The sequence below is a fragment of the Mytilus californianus genome, unplaced genomic scaffold, assembly GCF_021869535.1.
Source record: "Mytilus californianus isolate M0D057914Y unplaced genomic scaffold, xbMytCali1.0.p SCAF_12, whole genome shotgun sequence".
Lineage (NCBI taxonomy): Eukaryota > Metazoa > Mollusca > Bivalvia > Mytilida > Mytilidae > Mytilus > Mytilus californianus.
In genome coordinates, this window is record NW_026262604.1 from 1,083,774 (window position 1) to 1,100,325 (window position 16,552).

The 16,552-nt window shown below is 31.7% G+C and overlaps 1 protein-coding gene across 1 annotated transcript in view; it reads left to right on the forward strand.

Annotated features, from left to right (window-relative positions):
- The window catches only part of LOC127721181 (death domain-containing protein 1-like), a 52,052-nt gene that overhangs the window by 22,543 nt on the left and 12,957 nt on the right, over positions 1-16,552 (forward strand). The window contains exons 3-4 of the mRNA XM_052227847.1: positions 9,695-10,079; positions 13,733-13,916. Of these exons, the coding sequence (XP_052083807.1) occupies positions 9,695-10,079; positions 13,733-13,916 (569 nt within the window). The remainder of the gene's footprint in view (positions 1-9,694; positions 10,080-13,732; positions 13,917-16,552) is intronic.

Here is a 16,552-nt window from a genome sequence, read left to right on the forward strand (position 1 = left end):
TAGATCGAAAACAAACTGACAACGTCATGGCCAAAAATAAAAAGACAAACAGACAAATAATAGTACAGATGACACAACATAGAAAACTAAAGACTAAGCAACACGAACCCCACCAAAAACTGGGGGTTATCTCAGGTGCTTCGGAAGGGTAAGCAGATCCTGCTCCACATGTGGCACCCGTCGTGTTGCTTATGTTATTGCAAATCCGGTAAATAGTCTAATTCGGTAAGTCACATTCGTGAAAAGGGAGGGTATTGTGGTTACGACATAAGGAACATATCCGATATCATCTGTGAAACGGTTATTCCATAACGGTCAACCAACTCGTGATGGCGTCCGTACAAATTTACGAAGGGATGGCTTCAACTTCACCATTTGGAACTCTTGGTTTAATAGCTTCCAAACTGTACTGTCTTTTCTACATATTGCATTCATTTGGTAACTGTACTCGCTCAGTAAAAATTGAAGAAAGATTTAATGTCCCTTAGGTATCGTCTGCCTCTATTTTTCAGTTTATGGTTTATTTATGTTTAATTTTATATAATATACATATATTGCTGTTTGTTTTTTGAGTTTGCTGTTTGGTGACAATCCACATTTATGATCTTAAATCAATAAAATCTTTGACAATGACACTTTTTTCCAAGCATTAAAGTTTACGACTATAATTATAATAGTAAACTCCGTTCATTAAAATCTAAGTATATAGTCAAAAGTCTACCGGAACGTGCCAAATTTTATCAGGTTTTAATTATATATAATTTAAAACGAATGTATAAGTAAACTGCCATAGTTATTCAATTTTGTAGTGTGTGTGTCCAAAACAAATTTACAGTATATCTGATAATTAGAAATGCAAACAGGTACAATAGGTAAATGTACTTGTGCCAGGTACTGATTTGTCCAACTTTTTAATAAGAACAAACATTATGTTAGTACATGTACTTCTATACATTAAATCGGGTAACTAACAACGCGGTTTTATTCTCGGGTCTCATCACATATAATACACTACAAAGTTCACTTTGTTTAAAGCACCCTACAAGAAATGAAATTAATATACAATTCGTTACTCCAGTATAATAGTATTTCATTATGGAAAGAGAGCCAGTATTTTTGTCTTCAAGTACATCGCACATGCTAAGTCATTCAATAATCGGAATTGAGTCTTTCTGACCAAAGACACTTATCATCCAACATCATTGTCGTAAAAAAAAACGATTTACGGTATCAATTTCACGGTATCAATTTTACTACTCCCGATAACTTATTCTACGGCTCTTTCTGTCTATTCTGTACGAGCGTTTACGAATCGATAAACAAGGAATCAGATTTTTTATCTACGATTTTGCGATATTTTTCAAAACAACAAATATTTACACCGCCTTCGAAAATTCCTTTCAAGGTTGCTTAGCGGATTTATGATCAAGATAACACGATTGGATAAATATAGGTATTAGATTGAAACAGATGGTATTTTCCATAACAAAACTATTTTAGTCTCGATTACTTTCCTTTGCACAAGCATCTTACATCAGTCTCGTAATTTTTATTTTTAAACTTTTTGCTTTTAAACAATTAAATATAAATGTTCAACATCAAAAAAATATTTTTTTCATGACCAGAACACAACGCAGCTTTCCAAGCTTTGAAAGCTAGATGGGCTAAGATGTTTTCTTTTATAGAGTGAGTTAACGAAGAGCTATTCAGCAGAACAATCCTTATGAGTGTACATCGTAGATAAAACTTGTCACTTCTTTTATAGGAATCTCAACGTTTAAATAAATCCGTCAGTTTAATAGTTAAACCACTTGCAACCCCTTTAAATGCTGTGTAAATATTTTGCTCAACTGTAGGTCTCACTTTTAATCGTGTATTTGTTTAACGAACTCGTATGTAAATATTGATATAAATCACATATTCAACACTCATCTCATTTTATTTTTCAATATCATGTTTGCCATGATTAATAAATTTGTAGTTGAGTGTTTGTTTGAACAGCTACTTCATTGATTTTAGGTTACGACGTTTTAGGTCAAGCATTAAACCTTTGTAGATGACTTTTCGAACACTGCCTTTTGTCTACTAAACGATAGAGATCGATGTACAAAATATAAATTTATTTTTCAATATCATGTTTGCCATGATTAATAAATTCGTAGTTGAGTATTTGTTAATCAGCTACTTCATAGATTTTGGGTTACGATATTTTAGGTTAAGCATTAAACCTTTATAGATGACTTTTCGAACACTACCTTATGTCTGTTAAACGGATCGACGTACAAAATTTTAAAATTACTTTTCAATATGTTTGCCGTGATTATTGAATTTGGAATTGAGTGTTTCTTCTATCAGCTACTTCATTGATTTCGGGTTACGACATTTTAGGTCAAACATTTAACTTTTATTGATGACTTTTCGAACACTACCTTATGTCTGCTAAACGATAAAGATCGACGTACAAAATGTAAAATTATTTTTGAATATCATGTTTGCCAAGATCAATGAATTTAAATTTGAGTGTTTCTTCCATCAGCTATTTCATTCATTTTGGGTTACGACATTTTAGGTCAAGCATCAAACCTTTATAGATGCCTTTTCGAAAGTATCGTATGTCTGCTAAACGATAAAGATCGATGTACAAAATTTAAATTATTTTTCAATATCATGTTTGCCAAGATTAATGAATTTGGAGATGAGTGTTTGTTCAATAAGCTACTTCACTGATTTCGGGTTACGACATTATATAAAGTCAAGCATTTAACCTTTATAGATGCCTTTTCGAACACTGACTTTTGTCTACTGAACAATAAAGATTGATGTACAAAAAGTAAAGTCCACTAAAATAGGCATTTTTAACACTGGATCACTATTGGGGTATAAACATATGCTTTCCCTTTAAAAATATAAAAATATTGTATATGCTGTTACGAACTACAAACAATAGGATCATACACAAGTTACCACAAGTAAGTTAGTCTCCTCCTAAAACAAATGGTTATAATGATCTAAAGGCGGCACAAAAAGTAAGTTATCAAAATGATTATTGGATGTATATATTCGGAAACACTGCGAAGAAAAATTCGATCTACGAGACCTTCAGTTGCGAAAGCAAAGTTTCACCTACTAACCAACATTTCCTGTTTTACAGTGACAATCCATTTCTTCTACTCTTACGTGTATTCCCAGTCGGTACGATTTGATAATGCTTCTTAATTTCCACATTTTAAGGGTGTTCGCTGCTCAGAGGATAGTCATCACTGATAAAAAATAGTTTTGGAGTAATTATTTGAAAAGTTGGGGAAGAAATCAACATGAAATTGTAAGAAATATATATTAGAAACAGCAGAAATTTAAAATTTCTGAAAAAAAGTATTTCCGATGAAAATTAAAAATATATACTCAACACCGAAAGAAACACACGACCTCCATTAATTTGCTTTAGGGTTATTTTTTTTTTAATGTAACTTTTAAGAAGTGATTGAAATTAGTAAAAATTTGACACAACGAATATGAAGTCGTAAGCACCAACACGGGAATTTACTTATAATTTTAATTTTTGACATCCCAAATAACACATGTTTAACAACAACATAAAAAAAGATGTTGCCAGATTTGTAAAGTGTATCATTTAACTAAAAACAACTAAAATGTCTTTTATTTTTATTTTCTTAATAATCGAATTCTTGTCTAATATCCAATTTGAAATTGACTTATCTTAAACTTTTGGTTTTGATTAAAAATTGATTTTTTATTCTCCATTGTTGCCACAAAAATGAAAACTTTTCGCTGTGAGCTCTGTATTAATTTAATGTAAATGCTTAAAATATAATAGATTTCCACACATTTCTAGAAAAAAACAAGAAAATGTGAAACTACTAAATCAGGTAAGATGTGGTGCGTTATTTGTATTGTTAAGTATATATAGTAATAAATTGTTGATGCATTACCTATGAAAAAGCTAAAGGGTTACACACACATAAAGTAAAGGGTAAATGTGAAAAGAGAACCTCCTTTATGAGTGTAAAATATGTGTCACTAGATGATAAGCAGATAGAAAATTGACATGATAACAGATCAACGTTAAGAAAAGTGCGCGTATTTCATTGACATATACTTGAAATATGATTGAAATGTCCTGAGTTTAAAACTAAAATTCAAATCCCAGATTGCATGCTCTACATATTATACAAACGATGAGTTATACCAATGAGCAGCTATATTCTATTTCGGTTTGATAAACAGGTCATGAGAACCAGAAAGTCAGTCAGTACGTCTTCCTATATATACAAGCATACAATATATTTATTAGTAATTGAGAAATAAGAACAGTCGTTTATATTTTATTCAATTTTCTGTTTGCATTTCAAAATATATTTATGGTTGTATTTGGTATTCTTTTGAATTACTCCTGCGGCTGACATTTAGGTCAAATTTGCATTTTCAATCACTCTTGCGATTGACATTTAGGTCAAATTTGCACTTATAATGATATACCCTGTAATTTATTCGAATCTAAGTACTTCTTAATGTATACAAAGGAAAGAGCACGTGTAATTAGTGTCTTCCGTGGCATGATTGTCAAACAAACACTTGCAGTGAAGTGAAAGCATCTTTTCTCCATGTTGAACATTTGTTGAAGGACTCACTGTTCTTTGAGATGAAGAACAGCAATAAAAGTACTCACGGATGGATACCCCATGCATATCCTTTGTTTTTCTATTATTGTCATGAATAAATTGACATACTTTCAACTGATCGTTTATCGGCGATTAATCAGTTATGATAGATCAATTAGTATCAAGAAACATGTTAACAATTAAATAAAGTTTAAAAGGAACGATCAAAATTATGAAAGCCAAATAATATGATTATAATTATGTCTCCGTACAATGAAAGGGGTAAATTTGCATCTCATATATCCCATTATCAAAGAAAGTGCATTTATTATTAATCTCTTTTGGGGTATCATTGTCAAAAATAGAACTGAATCTGCATGAAATACTTGCTGCTGAACGTTTATTAAAATTGATCAATCGTTATCAAGAAACATCTACACAAATAATTAATAAAAGGTAACGACAAAAGAAAAGTCTAATATTAAAATTAACTAAAAAGGAAGTAAATGTTCATCTCATATATTCCTAATGTCTAGTTATCAAGCCCAAAAATACATTTTTCCGCCCGAAATGTATGATGAAAGATTAATGACTAGATATTAGTTAGAATTATCCATCCATTCTTGCAGTTTTTTTTATAGCAAAAGGGAAGCAACTCTTCCATGTCGCTATGTCTTTCCACAGAGAATCCATAATTTTAATTAAATCGTTCGTACTGATTTAATCATTTGTAACAATCGCCTAGTGAAATCTCTCTCAGGTTAAATTAACCTTTATACATGGTTGAAAACTAATAATAAAATCACATCATTTCTTATCAGGCCACTCAACAATAAGACATGACCGCTTATTACATGCTATCGAACTATAAATTTGACTTTATTAACCACGCTAACGTAAACAACGTTCTTTAAAATATCGGTCACTGCCATTTAAGGGTTAAAGCACGCATCTATTGAGAGAGAAAGTTTATTACCAATTTAAAGAGATATTTGTAAATCTTGAAATAAGCGAAACGTTATCAGATCTAAGAGATGGTCATTTAACGCTCCACTTTAAGAAATATTAATCATAAAAGTGCTACTAGGATACAAACAAAGTTTGGATAGTTAATTGCCAGGTAAGCTTGATTAATTTTCGGTTTGCTTACTTTGAAAAAATAAGTAGTAATTTTCTAAAGTTAACTGTTGAACAAGAGTCAAAACAACAAAACAAGTAATAGGGTTAGTCAACGCCCATTCATCTTTTGTGGGGCATTGGTTTTTTTTTCGGGACTAACATTGTTTAAAATTTATTAAAAAGGACCGAACAATTTCTTTCATTGAAATGCAGGAACGAGAATAATTTACATAAAACTCAATGTTGATTTTATACAGGTATCAAACAATCTATCTAAAAAAAACAACATGTCTTTCCACATGAAATACGAATGGTCGGTGCTATATAGGACAATGAAATATACGAGACAACTATGAAAATACAAGGATACGTTTCTGCTTATTCTTTATATATTATATATAGATTCCATCACTGAAACACGTGTGTTACGATATTTCTCCACTCGAGACAGTTAAATTTTAATATTTAAAGCGCGAGGCTTGCCGAGCTTTAAAATAATTAAAATTTAACTGCTAAGAGTGAAAAAATATCGTAATACACGAGTTAGATAGTGGAATCTGTTTCTCTAATGATTTTTATCTTTCCTGTTCAAAGATTTGCAGAAAGTTGTGTTCTTTATATGTGACGTCATCAGGCATGACCGTCTTTTTTCAGGACGTCACAATAGGAAAGTCAGATGAAATCAAGACAATTTAACTTCATAATTAATTTTCGACCAATCATTTGCTGAGAACAGATATTTCACTAGTGAGGAGAAATATTTTTGTCACACCGCTTAAGAAATGTGAAGATAGCATAAAAATTTGAGAAAGTATTTTCGTCAAGCACTTTCCTATACAGATGTACATATGACTTCCGTCTAAATGAATAATCGAATCGAGTGTTTAGAGTTCGTATCTTCCAATCACACAGAAGTTTTTTTTTTTACTCTGAAATCCCTAACAAAACAGAAGAAAATATCTAAAGCCAATATACTCTTAGTAATTTAAACAGTAGATTTTCACGCTTCATTTGCAGTCTTTTTCCTAAAGTAAAGTATATACAAGTATTTTGAAAACCTGTGAACCTTTCGTTGTAAAACTATATCTTCGGCTGTTGTCTGCTCTATGGTCGGGTTGTTGTCTCTTTGACACATTCCCAATTTCCATTCTCAATTTTATTTCCTTGTTATGAGACAAGAAAATGGTCTCGGACCTCGTTCTAAATATACTTTTGAAACCCTGTATACCGATACAGCCAAACAAAAAGGCGTGAACAATGCGAGTGTTGTGTCTTTTCTTCTATGTTCAATTATCCCTTTGTATAGAAAATATGTTTTTAAGATTTAAGTTACATTTAATTTCATTCCATTAAAAGAGCATGATATGTAATATGTTAGTCAAATATAATTTAGTTTTTTTTTCATTTTTACTTCATTTAAATGATGTTTTATATATTGAGACCATACTCAAAACCATGTATTGCTTTAATGAGACAATTTTAATTCATAATTATACAGTTCACAAAATGATTTATTAGCCAATTGCACCAAGATTCTGCATACGCCTTCTTTTGATCTTCATCAAGCGTTGTTCATTAAATGCAACATTCGTTAGTGTATAAATACATAATGTGCAACAATATTTTTTTTCTCAAAACTGATTAAAAAATTCATTTTTGCATATAAATGATATGATTTTTCTGATATAATATCAAACATTTGTATGTGTCTTTGATGCCGAACCTCCCACGTTATACCGATAACGCCTAACGAATCTATTTTCAATATAACATTTGAAAATAAAACTTTAAAAAAAAACACGAAAACAACTCTACCTTGATAATGTAAGAGTCAGTTACCGATATCTAGGTGACAAAAAAGTTCACTGAAGTCTTCGTAAGAGACACGTAATGTTATGTTCTATACACATCCATGATGGTTATGCGAATGAAAGGCGCTGTTTAGTATACGTCAATGAAACAGCAACCCCACTACATAAATAACAAGAAGACATGTAGAGGTAAACGCAGTCTTTAACAAAACAAGTTGTATAAAAAATGTAAATAATATAAACAGAAACTATCTGCCACCAAAACCGAATTCAAAGTCATAAAATTTTTTAAGGATGTTCGCTTGTCATGTTTTGGATTTTTTTTCAGATTTTCGGAATCCTCTAGTTTTATCCATGTGAATGCCTTAAAAAATTTTGCCCATTGACCCCCATTTAATTTTTTATAAATCTTTCACATGTATAATTATAAGCCATCTGTAAAAGTATAATAAAATCTTTGTTATTTTTGAATAGTTTTTGAGAACTTGAACTTTTCAATGATAAGGCTATGAAAAACCAAGAGAGAACACTTTCCCGCCAAAATTTCAATGGCTAATATCTCGAAAACAAGCACATCGACCTATTTTTTGTTGTTGCTCTTTTGGTTCCTTTAATAATCCCTTATCAATTTATACTAGTGTTATGAAAAGCGTGTTATTTTGAAACTGAGTAGTGAACCTCCTTAAATAGATCCAAAATACTCGATACTCTTTCAGTACAACATACATGTACACACAATTCTTAAAAAGAGACAAAGAATGTAGGCATTATTTATATGTTATAACACGACTTCGAGAAATTCCGGATATCCTCGGCAAATTTCAGAAGTAGCAATACAATTATTATTAGTCAATGTGACCAGTTAATTGGGATTCAAATGACCTTTTCATATCGGATTTGTTTAAACCACGTACAAATCGACTTTGAATAATATGGAACTCTTTTTCTCAGGTGGAACGCCTGGACCCTTTTAAAGTTTTTAAAAATATATATGTGCCTACGTCAAAGTAACATTCTTTGTTCTTGGATAAATTACATACACCTTTGTTCAAGTTTTAAATTAAATTACGTTTGTATTAGTTTTTCAGCTATGTAGCTTTGACATTAAAAAGTAACTTGGTATCATAAATCAACAATTTTGCGTCATATTTTTATCTGTTTTGCTTGAATTACATTTTTATACTTTAATATTTTATGTTTTTGATGCAATTAAATGGTTTTCGATTCATTTATATTCTGAAAATTAATTGGTGAATATGTTATTTTTAGAATCAATATTAATTTATACAAAGCTTCTTTTTTTCATTTTTCAATCACTTCCGAGATTACTTAGTGCAAACAAGTAGTTATTAAATTCTAGGGAGGTACAAAAAGGGACATTGCATTGTAATTTATGATGAATATGGCTAAAAATCAAAATATAAAAAAATATTATTTAAAGTAAATATAATTTCTGTTACTTATTGTTTTATTGTGCATATGTGTTGGTACCCTGTGGCTGAATAGTTTGTATTTGAAGGACGTTTTAACCGTCTTGGCCTCCAAAACTCATCAATTACCGCCGTCAGCTTTGTTTCTTTTTTGTAAATTGATCAATGGCGTCATGTCAGTTTAACTTTTGGAATATAAATACTAGTTTTCCTTTTTATTGATATGTTCAGTGTTTAACATCAGTAAAACTTTCTACTGTAATTTAACGTTCAAAATAGCAATTAAATCGGCTAATAAATTACACACCCAACTGAAACTGATATTTTATGTGGTTTCTTGTGAATTTCTAATTTTCATTCACTGTTGCGACGTTTTTGTAAAGAACACTATTGCCGTAATTTAGTGTCGTAAAATTTTATTTCTTATAAAAAAACATCATTAACAAGACGGATATATACTTTTAAAGTTAAACTACTTTAAATTTACATTTATTTATTTGATTGAAATGAGTATTTTGTAAGCCACTAACTACGTTGTTGATGTTGAATGAACGAGGTATTACAGCTTTTATGTGCTAGTCGGACGCATTTTGTTAATTGAATCTTTCTGTCAGCAGACTTGTTTTGTGGAACAGACTTATGAATTTTTAGAAAATTGTAACAGATGTTATTTCAAAATACGTAAGACCTGCAATTAAATATTCTTTCATTCCAGAGGAAGAAATTCAAAGCATTGAACAGAGAGAGCTAACGGAAAAACTCGCAAAATTGAATGCCGAAGTTGCCCGAGCGAACGCGGAATTATCCGAAGCTATCCGACTATCCGTAGAAACAGAACGTACTGCTACAGCAGCACAAGTCTACGCACAAAGAGCAAAAGACGAAGCGCAACAAATTGAGGAAGAGATCGAATTAAAAAGGAATCACGAAGCTAAGAAGAAAGTGGAAGAAGCAAGAAAAATGGAGGAAGCTATTCAAAAGCAAGAGGAAGAAGAGAGAATGATAGAACAAGCCAAACAGGACAAAGAAGCAGAATGGAAAAGAAAGGAATCAGGATATGTGGAGAAAAGTGCAGTTTGGGAAAAGTGGCCTACATTTGAGTGAGTACATTTGATACATGTATTTGATATAATACTAATGACATTAAGTTGCTTGGGAAATGTTAGCCTTGGGTCATATGTAAAGGACACGAATGTTCAGGTAAGCAAGGATCATAACTCCAAAACGATAGATATCCGATTTGGATATTTTTTTCATGTTCCATGGGGGACCTCGGTGGCCAAGTTGTGTAAGTACTAATAGTTCATTTTCCGTATCACTAGCATGTCAACACTGAGGTTGTGAGTTTGAAAGATGCACGTGGCAGGTGCACGGTGCGTTCGACTCTAATCTTAAATTACTAGGATTGCCAATTTCCCCGCCGAAGATTGGAGGTTCTCTGCGGTCACTCCGGTTTCCTCCGCCAATAAAAACTTACCGCCACGATATAGCACACAAACAAACAATCAATCATGGTACACGACACTGTAAAAATTTAGCAAATGGTACTATTATGATAGAAAATGAATGACGTATGACACATCTAGGCAGGCTAATTGCCTTACTAGAGATTACGAGCTTGATTTACCGTATCGACAAGTCAATTGTTTTTTTATGAAGATCTCTTGATGTCATTTAGGTAGTTTTTGTTTTTGTTTTGCCGAATACCCCACATCTCCTTTTATTCCTATTCTAAATATTTTAAAATAATCAAATAAGGTGTAAAGACTTCTTTTAAAATTTATAAGAAGCCTATATAGTTTTTCAGAAGGAATAAAAATTAACAAATTCTTGTTCATGTTGATCAGGTCGCTCTTTATAAAAATCTTACGATTAAAATCAATTAGAGGTGAAACTGAAGTTTGTTTTTATGTGAAGTATATTTTGTGAAAAAAAAAATTGTTTCATATAAGGCCACTTAAGATTAATTAATAGATTTTCATCCAAGCCCCTCTGAAATCGTCCGGCCCCGATTTCTTTTATTTTTGAAAATTTACGATTTCCGGATTTTGTTCATTTCCGTTATCGGTAACAGTCGATAGTTTAGTTTCATTCAAAACTTCCTTTTGCAAATTTCGGTTTTCGTATTTCTTTGAGTAATTTAACCTAAAATGATTAAGTCGAAATATTCTGCTGCTCTATGATGACAACAGTATCTTCTGAGAATAGAGATTGGTTACGGAAGAACATGAAATACTCGGGTTACGAGTAATAGGCGGTATCTAATGATTTGAAAACCGTGAATTTTTTTTATTTAAACAATGACTTTGTGCCAGGATTAACATTTTGTACGACAGACGCGCGTTTCGCCTACAAAAAGACTCATTTGTGACGCTCGAATCAAAAAGGTGAAACAGGCAAAATTAAATACGAAGTTGAAGAGCATTGAGGACCCCAAATTTCCAAAGGTTTTGTTAACCTACCTAAGGTAATCTATAAAAAAATGAGGGGATATCTTTATTTGCCAAAACGACAACTGTCATTCAAAAAGATCAAAAGGACAAGGGAATAAAATGTACAAAAGTTTCTTCAACAAAATGCAAACCACTACCGGTCTAACTGTATAGTAAGCTTTGTTGACGAAATGTGAAACAGTTCACAACCTTGATTGATTGATTGATTGATTGATTGATTGATGTTTATTGCCACTTTCAGCACGGTTTGCTACTTCGTTGCGTTCAGTATTTTTGTTGGGGGAGCCGGAGCTCCCGGGGAGAACCACCGACCTTCGGTAGGAAAACAGACAATCCTAGTCATTTAAGATTGGAGTCGAGCGCACCTGCCACTTGCGGGATTCGAACTCACAACCTCCGTGTGGACAGCTATTGCTACAGTAGTTCGACTACTTTTTCTCGATCTTGAAATTTTTTTATTCAAATATGTACAATAAAAAATCACCAGACAGTACCTGTTGTCAAAAACACACAGTTATATGAAGTCACCTAAAACAATATCAAAAGTAATTATACAAAAGTTTAAATATGTTAATTCTATTACATATCAACTAGACTTAGTATAGTTTAGAATTAGTACAATATTTCTGCATGGTTATCTGTTACTTTAATAACAGGATTGTCTGATATAAAATATTTTTTAATGATAAATGTGTTTTTCTCAGATTTAAAAGATAAAAAAAGTGAGAGATATATTTTTCTAACAAAGTTTTAAAATAGTCTACTAAATTGAGTTTAGCTTGAGGATCCAACAATACGAAATTTCTTCTTTTATAAATACTCAATCTTGCTATACTCATATTAAAATTTGCTACTAAGACCACTCGGCCACCGAGGCCCCCAATTCGCATGAAAAAACCTTACGTTTGATTCATAGGCAATTATCGTCAATATGGAAAGAGAACAAGAAGAAATCAGTTTATTAATTTTTTTTTTTTTTGGCTGTTAAAACACATGACTTTTGATTTTTGACTTTTGAAACATTATAACGACCAAACGGCCTGTATTAGAGGTATAAACAACCTTTGTTAATATATAACACTAATCTAATTTAATTTCTATCGGAAAAGAATGCATCTATTGCTTAATATTTACTAATAAAAGTCAAGTCACGAAACCGAATTCTTTGACATTTATTAGGTTAATAAAAAATTTATGGACCAAAAGATAAAAGTTTTATAAACATGAATTGAGGTAACCAATCTTCTCCACAAAGGATCGATTCTCCTTGATGTTGACTAAAAAGCAATGCGGACTTCTCGTCCTTTACCTCATCATGGCAACGTTAAAGTACATTATATAAAAGGGAATTGCAAATCAATTATTCAATCTTTTTTAACCAAAGTCATAACAACAATAGGCATGCAATGAATTAGTGTAGCTGTTTATTCTCGCAGAAAAAAGTTTTAATTTCTTTTAGATTGTTTTGATATTGTCACAATTGTAAATAATAAAAACAATGCTTTCTTCGTGTCTGGAGGCTTTCTGAATAATTAAAAAAAAACCAAATCATTTGCATAGATTGATAATTTTGTTTTATTTCAAATCAGATATTTACCACCATATTTATAATAAGACACATTTGTCAATGAAGTACTTTAGGCAGCTAACTTTTTAATTCATTTACAAATTGAAGTTATTTCAGAAGTATCATAACATATGCTTATGAAAGAAATTAGATTAGCTTGTTTCATTTTAGTTAACTGGAGAAAATTTTGTTGGTTGAAAGTCCTATCTTAAAAATCAGCATAATTCAACCGTTCTTTTGCTTTCATTATCTACAGATAAGAAATAAATGAGTTCGTATTTTCCTCTATTAATCAGTCACGCCTTTTATTTCGCGTCACGTAACATCAAGCTCGATAGAACATCAGACAATCCAGTACTGATAATGAGAAGTTGATTGACTGCTCCCTTTTAAACGTCCAGTGGCAAATGTTTTAAATTAAAGCAAATTCGAGGTGAATGTCAATGAGATAGCAAGTTAAAGACACAAGATAGAGGTCAAGGTCGCCTTTGTGTAAAAAAGTTTCAAATAAGCTTAGCAGAGACTTCTGATGATATTCCACCAACATCGAATTCTCCTCCCCTAAAAAAACAACAACAAAAAAATCGAAGAAAAACCCAAACAAACAAAGACAAAAGTCAATTCAACACTGACGATGTTCCTTACTTGTATTTCTCTATAATTAGGTAGATGCAGATGGTACATGCTAAATTTCCTTTTGATGTTTTATGTTCGCATTTTTATTGTTTTATAGAATTGTACTAGAAAATGGCGACGTTGGTTGTGTAGTCCGCGCCAGTCCTGGCCACTTCTCTCCTGATAATGTCCAGTTAGAACCGGTTAGTCAGCTGAATTGCAATTTGACCTATGGTCCACAAGAAGAGCTCGTCAGCAGTATACTGCGGTTGTCACCGACTACTGAAAATGACAAACTGGATGTAAGTGGCTTAATAATCATAATGATATTACATGTATGTTTCATACATATCAGTACTTTTGATTGGCTGACAAGAATCGAGAGGCATTCCAAATGAGATTATATTTCCCAATAAACTTCTACATTCGCGACAGCTTGTGCTTCCCGTGACAACGTCACAATGCATAGAAAAACAAACGAAACATTTGTTATAACAGATTATTTGATGGTTTCATGGGGTGTACAAGCGTTGAGCGTGTGCACATTTTTAATAAATGTACTGTCAACGCTTTTACACCCCAATAAAATTACAAAATGAAACATTCAGTTATTAAGTAAGATGGTTTGAATGATGTTGTTTGTGTAGTACTTTTTTTTTAAATTATTTTTAAACACAGTTGCGAGACGAGATCTGTTTTACGATAGGTATATACTGAATACAGTTAGCATATTTAGTATATACATATGTATTAAAATCTCGTCTCGCACCTGTGTTATTAAAGAGTAAAACGAGATGTAAAGTATATGCCAGCAAAACCACAACACAAAATAGAAGATATATTTACTTATTTATTAAAGAGGGAAAACAAATCTCGTCTCACACCTGTGATATTAAGAGTAAAACAAGAGTTAAGGTACAAGCCAGCAAAACCACAACACAAAACACACGATAAACTTACTTATTTATTATTTACCGTACACAAAGTTTTAGAGGAGAAATCTCGTCTCGAACCTGTGTTATTAAGAATAAAACGAGATGTAAGGTACAAGCCAGCAAACGTGACAACAACACAAAATATATGATGTGTTTACTTATATATTAGTATTAGATACACCTTGAGGGCGTAAGACAGCCCGAATGGGTGTATCTAATTTCCACCAATATATTATTGTCAATGCAGAATGATAGTTTTCAATAATTTAGGAGGGGGTCTTTCAGCGATTTGACCATATGTTATTGAAAAGCATGATAAATGCAGAGTATCCAATTTCAAAACATTTAACGAAATTTTTGTGTACATTACATAAAGGTTATAGAGGTAGCAACAAGTAATTTATTAAAAATAAGTAGTAAACAAATCTATGAATGAAAGTTCTGTTCAATTTTTTTTTAAATTAAGAAAGTTGCATGCAGTTGCATTTCGATTTTTTTCTCTCACAATTTCACTTAGTTTTTGATAGCTGCTTGACTGAATTCATCACCTCAAATGCGCTTTTTAATGACAGGTGCGTTTTAAATATGCGACAAAGGTGCAAGTAATATTTACTTAACGATTGAATCAAGACATGTTCGACAGCTTAAGCAAATAGTAGCGTGACATAAAATCTTGGTAATTTATATCTAAATAGTTAACTGTTGTATACTCCTCCTTTAGAGTCAAGTTCAAATTAATGTATACGCATAAACAATGGAGTTTTGTATTTTGTGATTTGACCGATTTTTGTAAGGTTAGATAAAAGGTTGTTTTTAATGTCAAGAATAAATATGATCGTTTTTTGTTAAATTCACACGGCACAGAGACTTTCATTTCAATTATATATTGAAGAATTAAGGGCAAATTTGACTGCTAACCCTTTTCAAGGAATATGTAGAACCGTCCTTGTAGTCCCGCGCCTGGTTGTTAAAAAGAAGATTTTACTAGGAAAATGAGATTATTATTCAACGATACAAAAAAAAAAGAAGGAAAAAGGTCAATCCTAGATTAAAATCTTCTGGTCAAAATACAGAAAATTGTAAACACCACAATCATTTGTCCAGACCCTAATCCTCATATGATAACAACCATTGATGAGCTCGGACCCGTTTCTCGGTTTTTATCTAATTTTGTCAGTGTAAAAGTATTTTATTAAATAATTTGTAATGTATTGCTTCAAGAGTAAATAAATACGAAATATACAAGTAATTAAAAAAAAAAATGGGACTACGAAACAAGAGCAGTGCTGTTTTATTAATCTATCTTCCTAAGTTTAAAAATGAAATTACGAAACTATATTACATACTAACGAATATGTATACGGTAAAATATACAGTTAATGAATACAATAATCTTAATAAAGTTCATTTATTTTATTGGTTGTTATGCCTAAATATAGCACGCGAGAAATAAGGGTGTTTGGAAAAATGACTGTTATTATAGAAAGTGACAACAATTCTTTGTTAGGGAGGAGTGAATAGAATTATTATATTGTGGATGTAAGGAGATTGCTACTCATAATAAAGTTTTGTGCAGCTTTGAATATAAATGTGTTTTGATCTACTATTAATCTATCGGAGCCAACAATGAAAAATATTTTTGGAAATTCTAATAGGAGTTCCTATGTGTCTTTTACGAGGACCCTTTATGCTTTGTTATATCGGTCAGTTGAAGAATACCAAAGCGTACAGTGAAAACGATGCACAAAAAAAAACTACATGTCGTCCTGCGAAAGAACGCATGTCAATTAAACGGAGGACCTTGATGCGAGTGGTCGAAGTAGTTCATTTAAAGTGATTACTAGTTTTTACAACATTAAAGTCGTGAGTTCGAAACCCGCTCGTGGTGGTGTGTTCAACTTCGATCTTAATTGACTGGTATAACCGTTTTTCTGCTGAAAGTTGGTGGTTGTCTCTGGGTACTCCGGCTTCCAACCTAAACATAGCTCATGTACTGGATGTTC